Raw genomic sequence first — 17,075 nt, 5'->3', positions numbered from 1 at the left:
AACAGATGGACATAAGGGGAAGGGAAGTAAAAAGAACATAAAAACAGGGAGGGGAACAAAACATAAGAGACTCTTAAATACAGAGAACAAACTGAGGGTTGCTGGAGGGGTTGTGAGTGGGGGGATGGGCTACATGGGCAAGGGGCATTAAGGAGGACACTTGTTGGGATGAGCACTGGGTGTTATACATAAGGGATGAATCACTGGAATCTACTCCTGAAAACATTATTGCACTATATGCTAACTAACTTGGAGGTAAATTAAAAACAACTAACTAAATAAATAAATAAATAAACAAACAAACAACAAAAAAGAAAGCAAAGATCTTTCTCTCTTGTCCCTAGCATCTGAAACAATACCTAGCACACAGCAGGCAATATATATTATATATATATATATATTTTTTTAAAGAATAAATAAATGAATGCTTCAGTGCAAATCCATTTCACAAAAATATTTTGTGGATCATCTGTTGTAAATGCTAGAAGTGATGACAATTATACATATTCTTAGGTACAAATTACTATACATCAAGACGATTGTCTTCCCACCAAGCATTTCTCTATGACTACCATGTAATGCAGAACCATGAAAAGAGTATGACCTGAGAAATAGCAGTAGCAGCAGCATTATCTCTGAATTTGTTTGAAATGCAAATTCTAGGCCCCACTAAAGACCTACTAAGTAAGAATCCCTGTTTCAACAAACTCTCTAGATGACTCTTATGCACACTAAATTTCATAAGCATTGATGGATTATTTGATTTCAAAATACCCAGACCTTCAAATAAATTAATACATGCATAAGAATATTAACACAGTCTTTATACAAGGACTGTATGGAGCACAATTTGCAAGGAAGTCTCTTTCTTAATTAGACCTGGAAACCAGTGTGGAAAAAGATACTCACATAAAAATTCCACAATGCAAGTTTACCTGGAATAAATGCCAAATGGATCCTATAAGCCTCACAGCACACTCCACTCCACTACTTGAGCAGAATCATTTGAACACAGCTTTACAGAATGCTCACCATGTCTCATACCCTATTCTAGACCTAGAGAATACAAAGATAAAAGAAGGAAGGGGTACTTGTCCTCCAGGACCTCACAGTCTAATGCTGAAGACAAATAAGCAACCTAACAGCATATAAATGGTGATATAGGACTAAAAAGGAGGGACCTCACCATACCTGGGGCACCAGGGAATGCCATTCCAAAGTGAATCTTGCATATGTTGCAGTTGGGGGTGGTGGTGGTGGAGGGATTAGGGAATGGAGGAAGAAGAGCATACTGGACAGAGGGAAGAGTGTGCACAAAACAAATGAAAGCTTTAATGAAGACAGCATGAGCATTCCAGAAACAGCAAGAAGACGTGGAAAACAATGAAGCTGCTTCAAGTAATCAGGTATAGAAGAGTAAGTGCTTCAACAATAGCAGAGGGAGTGGGAACTCATCCAAGCATGAGGTACTATATAGAGTTGTAGAATCCAGCTCTGCCAAGTGAGGTTGGACAAGTTAATTTTCTGTGCCTTACTTTATCGTGCAGATAAAAATGGAGATAATCATAGAGTGGCCATCAGTCTGGAAAGAGATCTTTGTTTTTAAGTGATTGAACTCTCTTGGTTAGGTTTTCTGGCATAGGCTTATTTAATGAAATCAGAGACATAAATCACTTGAGCAAAGCACCACAAATGTATTCACAAGGATTCAAAGAAAGGCTGCATTAGTTAATCATGTTCATTGAAATGCACACACTGAGTTGTGCATTAGTGATGAGAAAAAATACCTTGAACATATCATGTAATGCCATTGCAATGTAATCACTCATTTAGTTTGTGTATTTGTGTTGCCAGATTCTATGGTCACATGTTAATACTGACCTCATTGGGCTGTTGGGAGTATTAAAAATTAGTTAATTCATAAAAAAAAAACCTCTTAGGAAGTGAGAGGCTTTTTCTAAAATCATTAACTATTGTTATTAAGGAAGTAAAACTGAAAAATGGAGAGGTAATCAATAAGAGGTACCAGTCCACTGCTAACAACCCATTGGATGGTGGTCCTATCACTGATGGATACTGATGTTGAATACAAAAGAATCAAAGCTTCTTTCCTAACTGTGGGTAAGATTACTGGTTTGCCAGCCTACTTGTCTGCTTCCCTCCCTGTCTATAAAACGACGTCACATTCACTACTGCATTTTTGGACAGATGAACACGGATCAGCTACTATGCGCTGGGTACTGAGAATGCAACAGTTCACAAGATCAGCGTAACTGTCTTCACGGAGCTTGGGTACGTTAAGTTCGAAATATCTCTGGAATCGACAGTTTCCACATTTTTCTAAAGTGTGCAGTAGCAGAGGCTGGCCCTCTTAATGCTAACAAACAAGGTCCACTGAGAATCAACTTTCCTATGCATATGGGTAAGGGAAAGAAAGAGACGAAACCATTAACGGAGGAAGGGAGGACAACGCGGTAAGGGAAGAAGCAAACGAGATTGACTGCAATAAGAGGAGGATAACATTCAAATGAAAAGGAAGACAAAGGTCCAGAACAGCTACACCCTCCCGACGCTCTCGCTGAACAGGAACACACGCCACAACCCACGCTCAAGAGCCTCGCAAACCTGAGAACGTCGCGCATCTTCAAAGGACCGCCTCTCCGCAGCGGTGCCCGGCGCCGCGCTATGACGTAAGGGTAGACGGGACTTCCGCTCCGAGTGCCGCCTAAGCAGAGTCGTTGCGGTAGAGCCTGCTGTTTTCTAGGCTGACAGGTGAGGCATTGCCTTGGGGGGACGATTTTGCGCGAGAACCGACAGGCAAGCAGGCACAGGGGAGCCAGAGACCTTCCTCTGTGTGGTTTCTCGTAGAGCCTGTGTTGCCCTGGGCCAGACGGCCCGCAGGGCGTAAATAACTGCTGCGACCGCTCGAGGTTCGGATCCACTCTGATGCTGTCCCAGCAGTCGCTCCTATGGGCGCGGTAAGGAGCCATTTGTACTAACTGCAGCCTGCCTGCGGGACGTTTATGGAGGCCCTTTTGGGAGTAGGGGCTTGGACATTGGGCAGTTGGCCGGGAAGAAGTGACTAGCAGGGGCCAGTCTGGGCCGGAGACTCCACAAAGATCAGAGTTCTTGCACCTCTAGGAAATTCTAAGAGTTCTAAGCCTCTAACTAGGCCTGGACTAGTCACTGTCTTCCCTCGAGCATCCCACTTATCCATCGGAGGGGTCATTAAAGGCTGTTTTGGTTTGACCTCAGTTTTCTCCGTCGGATCAGCTTCCTCCCCCCATCCTCTAACAAATTTGTTACACCAGGTACCCTTGAGTATTGACTCGTGGGCCAGTCTCTGAACTTGACACTTCCCTACCACATGTTTGATGTTCAGTCTTAGTTGCTCAAGTATTTTTCTGTGGCACCAACGTCAGAACCGAGCTTCTTCCTTTGAACTTAGAATGTAGCATGTTGGGGAACCCGTTGGGGCTTTCAGTTGCCTCAACTGCTTGCCCTGCATCATGGTATTTTATTTATTTATTAAAAAAAAATTTTTTTTTAAACGTTTTTTTTATTTTTGGGACAGAGAGAGACAGAGCATGAACGGGGGAGGGGCAGAGAGAGAGGGAGACACAGAATCGGAAGCAGGCTCCAGGCTCTGAGCCATCAGCCCAGAGCCCGACGCAGGGCTCGAACTCACGGACCGCGAGATCGTGACCTGAGCTGAAGTCGGACGCTTAACCGACTGAGCCACCCAGGCGCCCCAATGGTATTTTAAATAAGGAGTCTGTGCCTCAATTTTTCTCATCTGTAAAATGGGATACATTGGTATCCATTTGTTAAGATTGTTTTATCAAACAAGATAATTCTTGTGGCACTTAGTGTTTTACACACAATAAACACTCCATAATCATCCACTGTTACCGAACGACACACCCATACCCACACCCACTTCACAGCTCTCTAGATGTTCTTTACAGCAGGCATCTTGTGCTCACATTGCTTTATAATCACTCTTCACCCTAGGGCCTTAACTGTAAATTCTTACCCTTGAGTTTTTTTTATTTTTTCACACAAGGCAAGATGAGACATGTATTCTTTGATTCACAAATTCATTTCTCCTCTCACAAGTAGTAACAGAGCACCTGCTTTGTGTCTTGTATGCCAAACACTGGGAGAGTTCATAGTCTATATCTGAACCCGTAGTTTTTAGCCACTTTTGTTCCAAGAGCAAATCCCTGTGATGAAAGAGATAGATATAACAAAAAGAAACCCAGAAAACTTAGGGGAAATCTCTGAAATCTTTATTCATGAACTTTTTTTTTTTAAGCTTCTTTCTAAAATGATAAATAGGAAAGTCTCTTTTGGTTCCCCCCATCCCCCATTTTTCCACCTAAAGGTGAACGCCTGCAGGATTTTGGTATAATGTGCATCATGCCCATTCCTTCTCTGACTTTCTCCTACAATACTGTCCTATTTATTCAGATTCTATAGTATTACATAAAATTTCAGAGTGCTATGTGACTGGAAAATACTGGAATAGGAGTCAGAAGACTATAGAATTGATTTTGCCATTTAAAAGCCCCATAACCTTGGACAAATAACATAACATCAGTTGTACGTCCTGTCGTGCAGACATTGTTAGAGTCAGAAGAGAGGACGAGAATGTACTGCACAAATGAAAAGAATTGCAAAGAAGGTGGTCTTGTTGCGACTGGTGAGATTATCATCAAGTCAATATAGAAAATGATGACTTCCTCTAATATGTTATTTGGAGAAAGATGAAATGAATATAAATTTAATAGTAAGCAGACTAAAAAAGGTTCTATTTATGCATCTATTATGTGTTGACTTGCAGCTGTATGTTTAGAAGCTTACATGTGACTGTGTGGTAAGATTCCTGGTTTTTCTCTTTAATTCCACTTATACCAATTGCAATTAAATAAATACATGTGTAGTTTCAAAAACTTATTCTGACATAAATTATATATTGACAGGAAGTTGCAAAAAAAATGTATAAGGAGGTCCCCATGTGCCATTCAACTAATGTTCCCCAATGGTAGCATCTTGTATAACTATAGTATAATTTTTTAAACCAGAAAATTGACATTAATGTATCTACAGAATTTATTGAGATTTCCCCCATTCCGTAAGCACTCATTTGTGTGTGTATATAGCTTCATATAACCACCATTTTCTTTATAGCCACAACCTTCTCATCCTACCTCAGTCCTTAACCCCTGGAAACCACTAGTCTGTTCTCCAACTCTTTAATTTTGTCTGTTTCAAGAATGTAGTATAAACACAATCATACAGTGTATAACTTCTTGAGATTACTTCGCATTAATTCCTTTGAGATCCATTCAAGTTGTCGAGTGTATCAATAGTTTGTTTCTTTTTATTGCTGAGTAATATTCTATGGTATGATTTACCATAGTTTGTTTAACCATTCACTTGTTGAAAGACATATGGGTGGTATCCAGTTGTGAACTATTACAGTTACGACTAGTATGAACCTTTGTTTGAAGGTTTTGTGTGAACATGTTTTTATTTCTCTGGGATAAATGCCCAAGAATGCAATTGTGCTAGGTCACATGGTGTGTATTTAATTTGTATGATATGATTTTTCTTCTTTACCATCTTGATATGGAGGATTACATTGATTTCTTAATGTTAAATGTACCTGAAATAGATCCCACTTGATCATAGCATATAATAATTTTTATACATTGCTGGATTCTTTTTGCTAATATTTTATTAAGGTATAGATATGACAGGCATTGGTATGTAGTTTTCTTTCTTTTTTTGTGCTGTCTTTGTCTGGTTTTGTCTTTTATCAACCCACTAGTACTCTACAGTCTTTAGTGATAAACCCCTATTTCATTCCTAATATTAGTAATTTGTGTCTTCTCTCTTTTCATCTTAGTGGAGTTTTATTGATTTTATTGATCTTTTTCAAAAAACTACTCTTTATTCCACTCATTTTTCTGTACTTTCAACTTTAAAAATTTTTTTAATGTTTACTTTTGAGAGAGAAAGAGAGAGTGTGCGCATGAGCAGTAGAGGGGTGGAGAGAGAGACACACACAGAATCTGAAGCAGGCTCCAGACTCTGAGCTGTCAGCACAGAGCCCAAATCAGGGCTCAAACTGTGAGATCGTGACCTGAGCTGAAGCCGGCCGCTTAACTGACTGAGTCACCCAGGCACCCCTACCCTTTCCACATTTCATATGTAATTGTCCTATTTCCTCTATATACATTGAGCACCACATCAAATAATGCTATGAACTTTTGGTTCAAGCATCAAATATGATTTAAGAGCTTCATAAGGAGAAGGATAGTCCCTTATATTCGCCATTGCTTTTAATCATTCCATTGTTCGTCCTCCTCTGAAGTTAAACCTTATTCACTTACTTCTTTCTGTTTGGAGAACTTCCTAAGGATAGGTCTGTAAGGGACAAATTCCTTTAGTTTTTCTTCATTTGAGAATATCTTTATTTCCCCTTCATTCTTGAGAGGTCGTTTTTCTTGATACGGGATTTGTAGTTGATAGTCTTTTTCCTTCAGCACTTGAAAAATGTTGTGCCACATTTTCCTGGCCTCCCTGATATCTAATGAGAAATCTGACATTCTAATTACTGTTCCCTTATAGATACTATTGTCATTTCTCTGTGGCTCCTTTAAAGACTTTTTTCCCTTATTTTGGTTTTCTGAAGTTTGACTATAAGGTGCTTTGTATTTCTGTAGTTAAGAAACTCTGTCCCAGTAAATATGAAAATTTATTATGTGGAAAAGATTGTATTTTAATTCAGTGGAGGAAAAGATGTTTTCTTTATTAAATGGTATTATCTTAAAGAAAACAAAGCAGATACTTATACAGGTGGATTAACACTTTAAATGTAAAAACTAGAATAACAAAAATGAAAATAAACATCTAAGAAGCTGTATGTAAAATATAGGAATCCAGAAAAGGGCCAAGGGTCAGGAATATACAAAATTCTCTTGCAAGTCAATAATAAAAAGATAACCCATTTGGAATGTTGGCAAAGAATATGAATAGACAGTTCATAGAAAACAAAGTCCAAAAGCCCAGCAAACATGAGAAGATGTTCAAATGCACTAGCAGCCAGAGAAATGCAAACTAAAGAGTGCGATGTTTTATACCCGAAGACTTAAAAGAATTAAAAATAATGGTAACTCTTACTGATGATAGGATTATAGAGGGAAAGATACCTTCCTAGATTGCTGGATGAAATGTGATTCTTACACCCTTTTGGAAAGCCATCTGGCAATACCTATTAAAATTCAACCCAGGAATTCCACACTTGGGAATCTGGCCATTAGAAACAAAAGAACTGGTGTATACGGATATATGTAAGAACATGGGGATTTAAGAGTACTTATGGCAACATTGTCTCAAAATACTGGGAGTCAGTAGAGCGCCTGTCAGCAGGGAAATGGTCACATGAATTATAGTGTATCCATATTATAGAACCATTGAAAATAATGAATTGGAGTTACACTATTTGACTTAGCAGGATTTTTGTGTGTTATTATGAAAGTAAAATACATCGGAGTGTGTATAATATGCTCCTACTTACCAAATACTGACAATTCATATTTATCAAAATTCATATAAATGTTTATGTATATGTGTATGTGATTATAGAAAGATATGGAAGACCTTATACTGAGTTAGTAACTTGAGTTTAGGAGTAATATGCATGGACGTGAAAAGGAGAGGTAGAAATGAGGCATATAAAAGATTAAAAAGTAATTGACCATTTTTTAAAAATCCCAGTATATATTATGTCTCATTTATACATTCAAATGAAATTGTGCGTGTGTATGTAAAATTTCTCAAACAAAGAACATGACCTCTGGAGTCATTCAGACATCTGGGTTCAAATTCTGACTCTACCACAGTCCAGTTTACGGGTTGTGTGACCTTATGCAAATTCCTTAGTATCTTTCAGTCAATTTTCTTCTCACATGTTTTGTTGGGGTAGAGGGAGGAAACAGTAGTACCCATCTCATAAGATTTGTTGTGAGGGTTAAGTGATGACAATATGTATAAAGTGTTTAGCACAGTGCCTGGTTTATAGAAAGTACTCTTAAAATGTGAGTTCTTACTATTGCCTCACTTCTTTTGCTCTTTGACATTTGTATGTTTTTAAAAATTCATTACCAGCTCCTAACTTTCTGGAAACATTCCCCTGTGGCTTATATGACTTTACATATCTTCTTAGTTCATGCCTGTTTCTAATTGTTCCTTTTCATTTTTTAGCTGGCTTTTTTTTTTTTTTTCTTGCTTAGGGAAATTCCCCTCCCCCAAAATTGCAGCAGGAGCTGTCAAAGAATCTTTTGAGTTAGGTGACTGGGTGAATAATGGTACTCTCTATAACAACAAAGTCAGGATCTAGGATGGGATCTGTAGAGTTTATTTTTGAAACAAGATGATTTTAATTTTTGACACTTATAAAAGTTTGGTGCATCAGTGAGGCACCCAGATGAAAATGCTCAGTAGTTAGCACTCAAAGGGATGAGGGTCTGGGGCAGAACCTTTGGGTACAGTCAATGGAGGAGGAAAAGGTTCTCAGTGAGGATGGGGAGGTATCACAGAAGCCAAGACAAAGGAGCTCTTTAAGAAGGAGCTGGGCAAATCATCTCTCTACTGTGACCTTTCTGGAGCTTTAGCTCTGTGGGTCCCACTTTCTTCTGGTATTGTCGCTTATTTTCTTGCGACACTTGCTGTGTTCATAACTGCATCAGCTTCCTTTCCTCCAACTAACTTCCTTTCCCCAGTATTTCCCCTTTGTGTGGACTAGTGCTTTCATTCTCCTCATCTTTAGCGTCAGAATCTAAGTCATCTTTGCACTCACCCTTCCCTGGCTTGTCATACAGAATCAGTAAATTACTAAGACTCTAGTCTCTCATTCAACTCCTTTATTCCCAGCCTCATTTCCTGCTTAGGTTATTTTGATAGTATCCAAGCTTTAGTGTATTCTTCTGGTTTTTTTTTTCCCCCGTCTTTCACAGTCTTTTTAAAAGAACTACATTAATCAAATCCTTCCCCATTTTAAAAACCATCAGACTTCCTGTGCCTTCAACACTTTCCCAAACTGTTCAGAAAAAGAGAGTGAGATGTTAAAGGGAAAAGTTAATACGATCACCATTGACAAAATTGGTCAAATCAGCTTTTAGAAGGTTGTATGTATATTCTGTCCCTCTCTTAAAGGCTCAAAAATTCTTATTAGTGTAACTTGAAAAGTTCTGCAGAACTGAAATTTATGTATCTTTGTTTAACTTATTTTAGTAGGTTGTGTTTTCCAAAGTTGGCCACAATAACTCCCATACTGCATATTCTTCTTGCAATGACTTTGACATGCTTCATTTTGAGAGAGGTTCATTTTTCCTCTCTTTGAATATGGGTAGGCTGTGGCTAACATGCCACTGATGCCATGTGACTTGTGAGGCTAGGTCTTAAAAGGTTACTGTTTTAATTTGGTCCTCTTGAGACAATTGCTGTTGAAACTCAACCATTATGTTCTGAACAAGCCCAAAATAGTCCCTGTGGAAAGACCACATAGAGTTGTCCAGTGCAGGTGTTCCTGGCCAAAACCTATCTGACAGCAGCATCTGTCATCAGACATGTAAATAGAGATACTTCCAGATGGCATCTCCTGCCCCCAGTGTACATATCACACACCCGGCTGTTGAGTCTTCTCAGCAAAGGTCCCCAACATTATGGATTAGAGATAGGCTATTCTCCTGCTGTGCCATTTGTCAATTCCTGACCCAAAGAATCCATGAATACAGTAAAATGGTTGCTTTAAGCCACTAAATTTTGGGGTAATATGTTATGTAGCAAGAGTAACTGGAACACTCATAAAATATATGCGATCTTGTTTGTGAATAATGACAGCTTACTTTCTTTTTATCCAATTCACATACTTTTATTTCTTTTCTGTGTCTTATTGTATTGGCTAGGACCTCAAGTACAACACAGAATAGAAGTGTTGATAGCAGATTTGTCTTGATCTCAAACTTTCAGGTCGGAGGTGGGGGTAGGGTTGGTTTTCAGCATTGCACCCTTAATAAAATGTTTGCTGTAGGTTTCTTTTATAGATACTTATATTTCATCAAGGAAGATCCCTTTTTTTCTTTTTTTTTTCTAAAGAGTTTTTTCATGATTCTTTATTGGATTTTATCAAGTGTATTTTCTGTATTGGTTGAGATGGTTATATGGCTTTTCTCCTTTATTCTGTTAATGCAGTAAATTGACTAAATTTTGAATGTTTAAACAGCCTCACATTTCTGATATATACACAGTCTGATTGTCATGTATGGCCATGGTATGAATCACTGGATTTGGTCTGCTAATATTTTGAATAGAGTTTTTGCATCTATGTTCATGAGCGAGGTTGGCCTGTAACTTTTCTTTCTTACAATGTCAGGTATTGATACCAAGATATGCTGGGCTCATAAAATGAGTCAGGAAATGATCTCTCTTTTTCTGTTTTCCAGGCAACTCTGTTAGATTGGTGTTATTTCTTCCCTAAGCATTGACTCTCATCTGGCCCAGGAATTACGGACTCAGTGTCTTTACTAGCTATTGGACTATTAAGAGTCTTCTAGCCTTTTTATTTTGTCTGTATTGGAATTTGCCCATATCAAATGTATTGGCATAAAATTCTTCATGATATTCTTTATCATTTTGATGATATAACTCCATTATATTTTTAATGTCCATAGAACCTAGAATGATAGCCTCTTTTCCCATCTTATTGGTTATTTGTGCCCTTTTTCTTTATGAGTCTTCTCAGGGGCTTATTTATTTATAACTCTTTTGAAAGGCTAACCTTTTGGCTTTGTTAATCCTCTCAAATGTAAACTTTTTTCCTATTCCATTAACTTCTATTCTTTATTATTTTCTTTTTTCTATTTTTCTTTATTTGGATTCATTTAGTTTTCCTAACTCCTTAAGATAAATAGTTACATCTTTAATGTCCAGCCCTTTTTCCCTAATATTTTAGAAAGCATTTTAAGACTTTAAATTCTCCTGCAGTCATACCTTTATCTGCATCCCATACATTGAAATTTCTTATTTTCATTATTTATTTCATTATTACTTAGTTTTCAATTACATTGTGAATTCTTCCCCTACTCATCAGTTATTTGGACATTTATTGCTTAATTTCCAAAAATTGGGGGATTTTCTTATTATTTTTGTTATTTTTATCTAATTTCCACTGTGGTTAGAGAACATACTCTATTATTTCATTTTTTTGGAAATTTATTGAGACTTGCTGTATGGCTCAGTATATGGTCAGTTTTGGTAAATGTTCATGTGCACTTGAAAAGGATGTGCATTTTGCAATTATGTGGTACAGAATTCTACACATGCTGATTGTGTTAATTATGTTAATATAAGTATTATGTAATTAAGTTTTCTATATTTTTATTGGCTTTTTTCTTTGTTTATTATTTCAGATATTGAGGTATGTCAGAATCCTCTACCACGATTGTGGTCCAATCTATTTCTCCCTTTACATTTGCTAATTTTTAATTTATCTCTGGAGGCTAAAATATTATGTACATACTTATTTAGAATTGTTATGGTCTCCTGGTGGATTGACTTTTTGAAATGTTCCTGTTTATGTCTCATGTGCTTCTTACTTTAAAGTTTACTTTTTAAATCTGACTTCAGTATAACTATACCATCTCTTCTTTGATTAGTATTTCCATGGTTTATTGTTTCCATCCTTTTACTTTTATACATTATGTATCCTTATTCTTAATGTGTATTATTTATAAGTAGCACACAATTATTTGTTTTATTTTTATCCAATCTGATCATCTTTGCCTTTATCTAATTAATGTAATTGGTCTATTTACATTTGATTTATTACTGTTATATTTGGGCTTAAGTAGTTTTACTGTTGTTTTTTTTTTTTATTTATTTGTTACACTTGGTCTGTATTACTTCTCTGCTTTCTTCTTATATTTATATTAATTATATTCTCTATTTCCTCTTTTATTACACATTCTTGAGCAGTTCTTTTATTGGTTACTGATTTTTCTAACAGATTTTTTTTTCCAGTACTGTTTTTTCTCTAGCTTTTCATATGGTTTCAACACAAGGCTTTCCTTGCTAACATGGGATTGAACTTAATTCTAATGTACGTTTTAAACTAAATTTAAAACAACCCCCAGACTCACCAGATTCATAGAGCTCTCCAGTATGTTAACGTTCATTAATAGAGTAACTAAAAACTTAACAGAACTTTAAATAAAGCTTCTGCTGCTGTTTTTGTACATATTTGTACTTCTTTTGTTGTGTTTTGAAAACAATTACAAATTTTATATCTCATCACTGGGACTTAAAAAATTCAATTTTCACTTGTTTAGTCACTAAATATTCTACAAGTAGTTTTAGTACTAGTGCCCAGAAACATCATTAATTAACTGTCAGTCAGGGCTCAGGTACATGCAAAGTATATGCTCTGCTCTGTGTAGTTGTGGGACATTAACACAGCCCTAGTGTTTTAACTCTGAAAGAAAATCATCTTACTACCTCTGTTTCAAAGTTAGTGTACTTTAATTGAAGACTATCTGGACATTGCAACACAAATTTTGTTGTGCTCATCACAGCAAGTGCCCTCCTTGATACCCATCTCTCATTTGGCCCATCCCCCACCCAACTCCCTCCATCAACTCTCAGTTTATTCTCTATAGTTAAGAGTCTATTTTATGATTTGCCTCTTTTTCCCCTGTCATCCGTTTCATTTTCTAAATTTCATTTTCCACATATGAGTGAAATCATAGTATTTGTCTTTCTCTTATTTTGCTTAGCATATCCTACAGCTCCATCCATGTCATTGGAAATGGCAAGATTTCATTCTTTTTTATGGCTAAGTAATATTCCATTATATACATATAGCACAACTTCTTTATCCATTCATCAGCTAATGGACATTTGGGCTCTTTCCATTATTTGGCTATTGTTGATAATGGAGCTATAAACATCGGGGCGGATGTGCCCCTTCAAATCAGTATTTTGTATCCTTTGGGTAAATGCCTAGTAATGCGATTGCTAGATCATAGGGTAGTTCTACTTTTAATTTTTTTTTAATGTTTATTCATTTTTGAGAGAGAGAGACAGAATGAGAGCAGGGGAGAGGGAAAGAGAGGGGAAGACACAGAATCCGAAGCAGGCTCCAGGCTCTGAGCTGTCAGCACAGAGCCCAACCTGGGGCTCGAACTCACAAACAGTGAGATCATGACCTGAGCCAAAGTCGGATGCTCAACCCACTGAGCCACCCAGGCACCCCTCTACTTTTAATTTTTTGAGGAACCTCCATACTGTTTCCAGAGTAGATATACCAGTTTGCATTCCCACCAAGATCGTAAGAGGGTTTTTCTTTCTCTGCATCCTCCCCAACATCTTTTGTTTTCTGTGTTGTTAATTTTAGCCATTTTGACAGGTGTGAGGTGATACCTTATTGTGTTTTGTTTGTATGACACAAGTTTTTTAAAAATACTTTTATCATTTGCAGTTCTTACATGCATGAATAAAGCAGAATTCTTATTGAGTAGCCAAAATGAAATGCGAATGTTATTTGGATTTGGATGCTAAAGCTAAATGAGACTCATTTATAACTCCACTTGCAAATATTTTTGTTCATTAATGTAGCCTCACTGTCTCACCGGCTGACTTTATAATAAATAAATATTATAAATTTGAACTGTAAAATTTATACTGATCAAATGCTGCTTTTCTGTTTTATATATTGTCTAGGTTTGTGTAAGATTTAATTGGAAATTTTTTTTTCTAAATAAAATTAAACCCATTAATAAAAACAGATGAACACCTATATTTAGGTAAGTAAAGCTTACCTAAGTTACACAAATTGTATTCACACTTGGTTTTTATCCACCCTAAGTCTTGCTGGTTATCAAAGCTGATTTCATTTAAGATTGCTTATAGGCTGTGTTTGTAGGTAGGGCCATCAGCCTCTACTATTATATACTTAGAACACATTGTCCCTTCTTAATTGGACACTTGTTTGCAGACCAAATCACCTTGGATTCTTAGGTAAGGAAGAACTTGAAATTTCTTACTGTTAAGGTTTCCTTTGCTTTTCATTTATTTATTTATTATTATTATTATTATTATTATTATTATTATTATTTTTGGCTCTGTGGAATCAGAAACATAAGTGTGAGTAAAATTAAAAGATGCTCTGTTGGGGCGCCTGGATGGCTCAGTCGGTTGAGCGTCCGACTTCAGCTCAGGTCATGATCTCGTGGACTGTGAGTTCAAGCCCCGCGTCGGGCTCTGTGCTGACAGCTCAGAGCCTGGAGCCTGCTTCAGATTCTGTGTCTCCCTCTCTCTCTGCCCCTCCCCTGCTCACATTCTGTCTGTCTCTCTCTCTCAAAAATAAATAAAGATTAAAAAAATTTTTTTAATAAATAAAAACATTAAAAAATTAAATTAAAAAAAAGATGCTCTGTAATACATAGGTTTACTCCAGGTCTCTTAGTTGTATTTTATTTGAGGTATTTTAGAGGTGTAATTAATTTTTTGTTTTCCAGATTTTATAGACTGTATTTGAATTTCTTATCTATTTGAATTCTCATTAATTTTGTGGCTAATCAAACTCCCAACATGTCATTTGTTTAAAGTTAAGTACTTATGAATAGAATATAGTTAATAACTTTGGATTCTCTTCTAGTGCAAGTATGCAATATATCCAGTGTCTTCTCGGATGGTGCTCTAATTTAATGCAGTATAGAACAGTTAAATCTCATTGTTTCAAACATTTTATAAATGTCATAAGAGCTTTATAAATATACTCTGTTTTGTGACAGTTTCAGAGATTGGAGTACAGTGACATGTATTAGTGAACTAAAGATCGATCCTTAAGAAAATGTGAGATGATACTTTCGTTTATTTAGTCAATTTATTTTGAGTGAAGAGGAGTCCCCACTTTTTGAGTAAGAATTTTTTTTATTTTCTAAGTCGTTTTATTTGGGAAGGTTTTAGACTTTGGGTTACACATGGAGATTGGGGTGTATGTTAATGTTTTCTTCCTTCCTGTGTCCAATCCTTACCTTAACCTAAGGTGGCTGTCAATCTGGGGAGGTTTGGGTGGTGCCGGTAGTGAGTTTGTTGACTGTTGTGCTGTGAGAGTATGGCATGACATGAATAACAAGTGCATAGATTACCAGGTGAAGTTTACCTGGTTACCTTTACCACTGTTGACTTATGTTAAAGAAAGGTGCTGTGAGTTTAGAGTTTATTTGAGGTGTTCAAGGAAGACCTCAAGTAGGAGGTAGGATTTGAGCTACGTCTAAGATGGGAAAGATTTGAAGAAAAAAATCTGGATAGACAATGCAGGATGTATCAATCTAGATCCATTCAAGAGACAGAAGCCACACAGTAACTCACATGGTTAATTTAATATAAGGAATTATTAAGCTGTGGAAGAAGAGAAACTATAAAGTTACTGTATAAAGAAAACTCTAAAGATCCCCTAGGGATGAGGGAAAGTACCCAAGAAGAGACAAACTGGGAACGTGGGTTTAGATCTTATTTAAAAGGTGTGGTTGCAGCCCAGTGTGTGATAGAGAAAGTTGGTGGTTGCCTGCGCCAAAGCTGATCCACAGTTGCCATGTTAGGACCAGTGAACCAAGACTGGTGGGAGGGTGTGCAGAGTGAACCAGGGTGCTGGTGTAGGTGTGAGGTCTGGAGCGTGTGGTGCCTGCATGGAGGGCCACAGGAGCAACTCCAAGTGAGTTGAGGCTGATAGGCAGGTACAGAGCAAGTTGGGACACTGCTTTGGGTACTGCTGGAATAGGGAGTTGAAGAAGCTTCCTTTTTTTTTAAGCAACCCAGAGCTCTATTGGGCAAGGCACTTCCAGCCTACTGTGTGTGACAGAGGTCAGGTGGCTGGCTCTTCAGTGTGCATGTGAGCTGAGGAGAGGGTGCAGGGAGCAGCCACCTGGTCTGAGGTACTATCTGGGACTCTTGCTACATTGCTGCTGCTGCCAGAATAGAGAGCTAGAGGAAGAAGAAACACTTTGCAGCCAACCAAATGCTGGACAAACTGTACTCTATAGGCACCTAGTATTAGAGTAGGGTTTTGTTTTGTTTGGTTTGGTTTTTCAATCTTGGCGCTGTTGACTTTTGGGCTAGATAATTTTTTTGTTGTGAGTGTTATCCTAGGTGTTATAGGATGTTTAGCAGGATCACTGGCTAATCTGATCCTGATTCAGACTCCTGTGAAATCTTTCACTTCACTGAAGATGTGTCTCCCTGTTTCTCCTTACTCTTGTGGTTTGTTTTAATTTTGTGTGTGTGTGATCCTATAATCCAGAATAGATGAGTGGTCATATACCTACCATATATGCTTGTGTTTATTGAAATTTGCCTTTTTTAAAAAATTCTTGAATATTGTCTTTGGCCCAAGGTTTTACATTTTAGCAACTCATTTTATTGTTTTTCTCCTCTCATTTAGAAATGGACTCCAGTATCAAGGAGGAAGTTCCTGTGCATGAGGAATTCATTTTATGTTGCGGAGTTGAAACCCAGGTTCTAAAATGTGGGCCCTGGACTAACCTCTTCAATGAGCAGAGAGCCAACAGGCCTAAGCTGCTTATTTTTATTATTACAGGTAAGTTTAAAAATCTGGATGAGGAGTCTTTATACAGATACTTCTACAACTTTTTCAGATTTTAAAGAGAATTTGATAAATATAAAAAGCTTTGTGGAAAGAAATAAAATCACTCAAACTATTAATAACAACCACGCTTAGTACTTTAGTGGCTGGGCTTTTTGTTTTTCTTCAGTGCATTTATATTATGTATATTGTGTTGTGTATTACATATGCATTTTATTTTTATTGTTTTTAATATAAAATTTATCAAATTGGTTTCCATACCACACCCAGTGCTCATCCCAACAAGTGCCCTCCTCAATACCCATCACCCACTTTCCCCTCCCTCCCACACCACATCAACCTTCAGTTTATTCTCAGTTTTTAAGAGTAAAAAAAGAGGATCCTGGGAAGATGGCAGCGTAGG

At 37.2% G+C, this 17,075-nt stretch overlaps 1 protein-coding gene across 3 annotated transcripts in view; it reads left to right on the top strand.

Moving 5' to 3' along the window:
- The first annotated feature begins 2,658 nt into the window (after nucleotides 1–2,658).
- The window catches only part of LDAH (lipid droplet associated hydrolase), a 111,696-nt gene continuing 97,279 nt past the window's right edge, over nucleotides 2,659–17,075 (top strand). The window contains exons 1-2 of one of the 3 annotated variants that reach the window (XM_058682640.1): nucleotides 2,659–2,772; nucleotides 16,511–16,666. In XM_058682640.1, coding sequence (XP_058538623.1) covers nucleotides 16,513–16,666 — 154 coding nt within the window. In that variant the 5' untranslated portion in view covers nucleotides 2,659–2,772; nucleotides 16,511–16,512. Of the gene's footprint in view, nucleotides 2,773–2,838; nucleotides 2,979–16,510; nucleotides 16,667–17,075 lie in introns of those variants that run through there. The other 2 variants (XM_058682638.1, XM_058682639.1) reach the window with 2 other exon arrangements.

Source organism: Neofelis nebulosa, chromosome 9, assembly GCF_028018385.1.
Source record: "Neofelis nebulosa isolate mNeoNeb1 chromosome 9, mNeoNeb1.pri, whole genome shotgun sequence".
Taxonomy (NCBI): Eukaryota; Metazoa; Chordata; class Mammalia; order Carnivora; family Felidae; genus Neofelis; species Neofelis nebulosa.
This window is presented reverse-complemented; position numbering and strand designations above follow the sequence as displayed.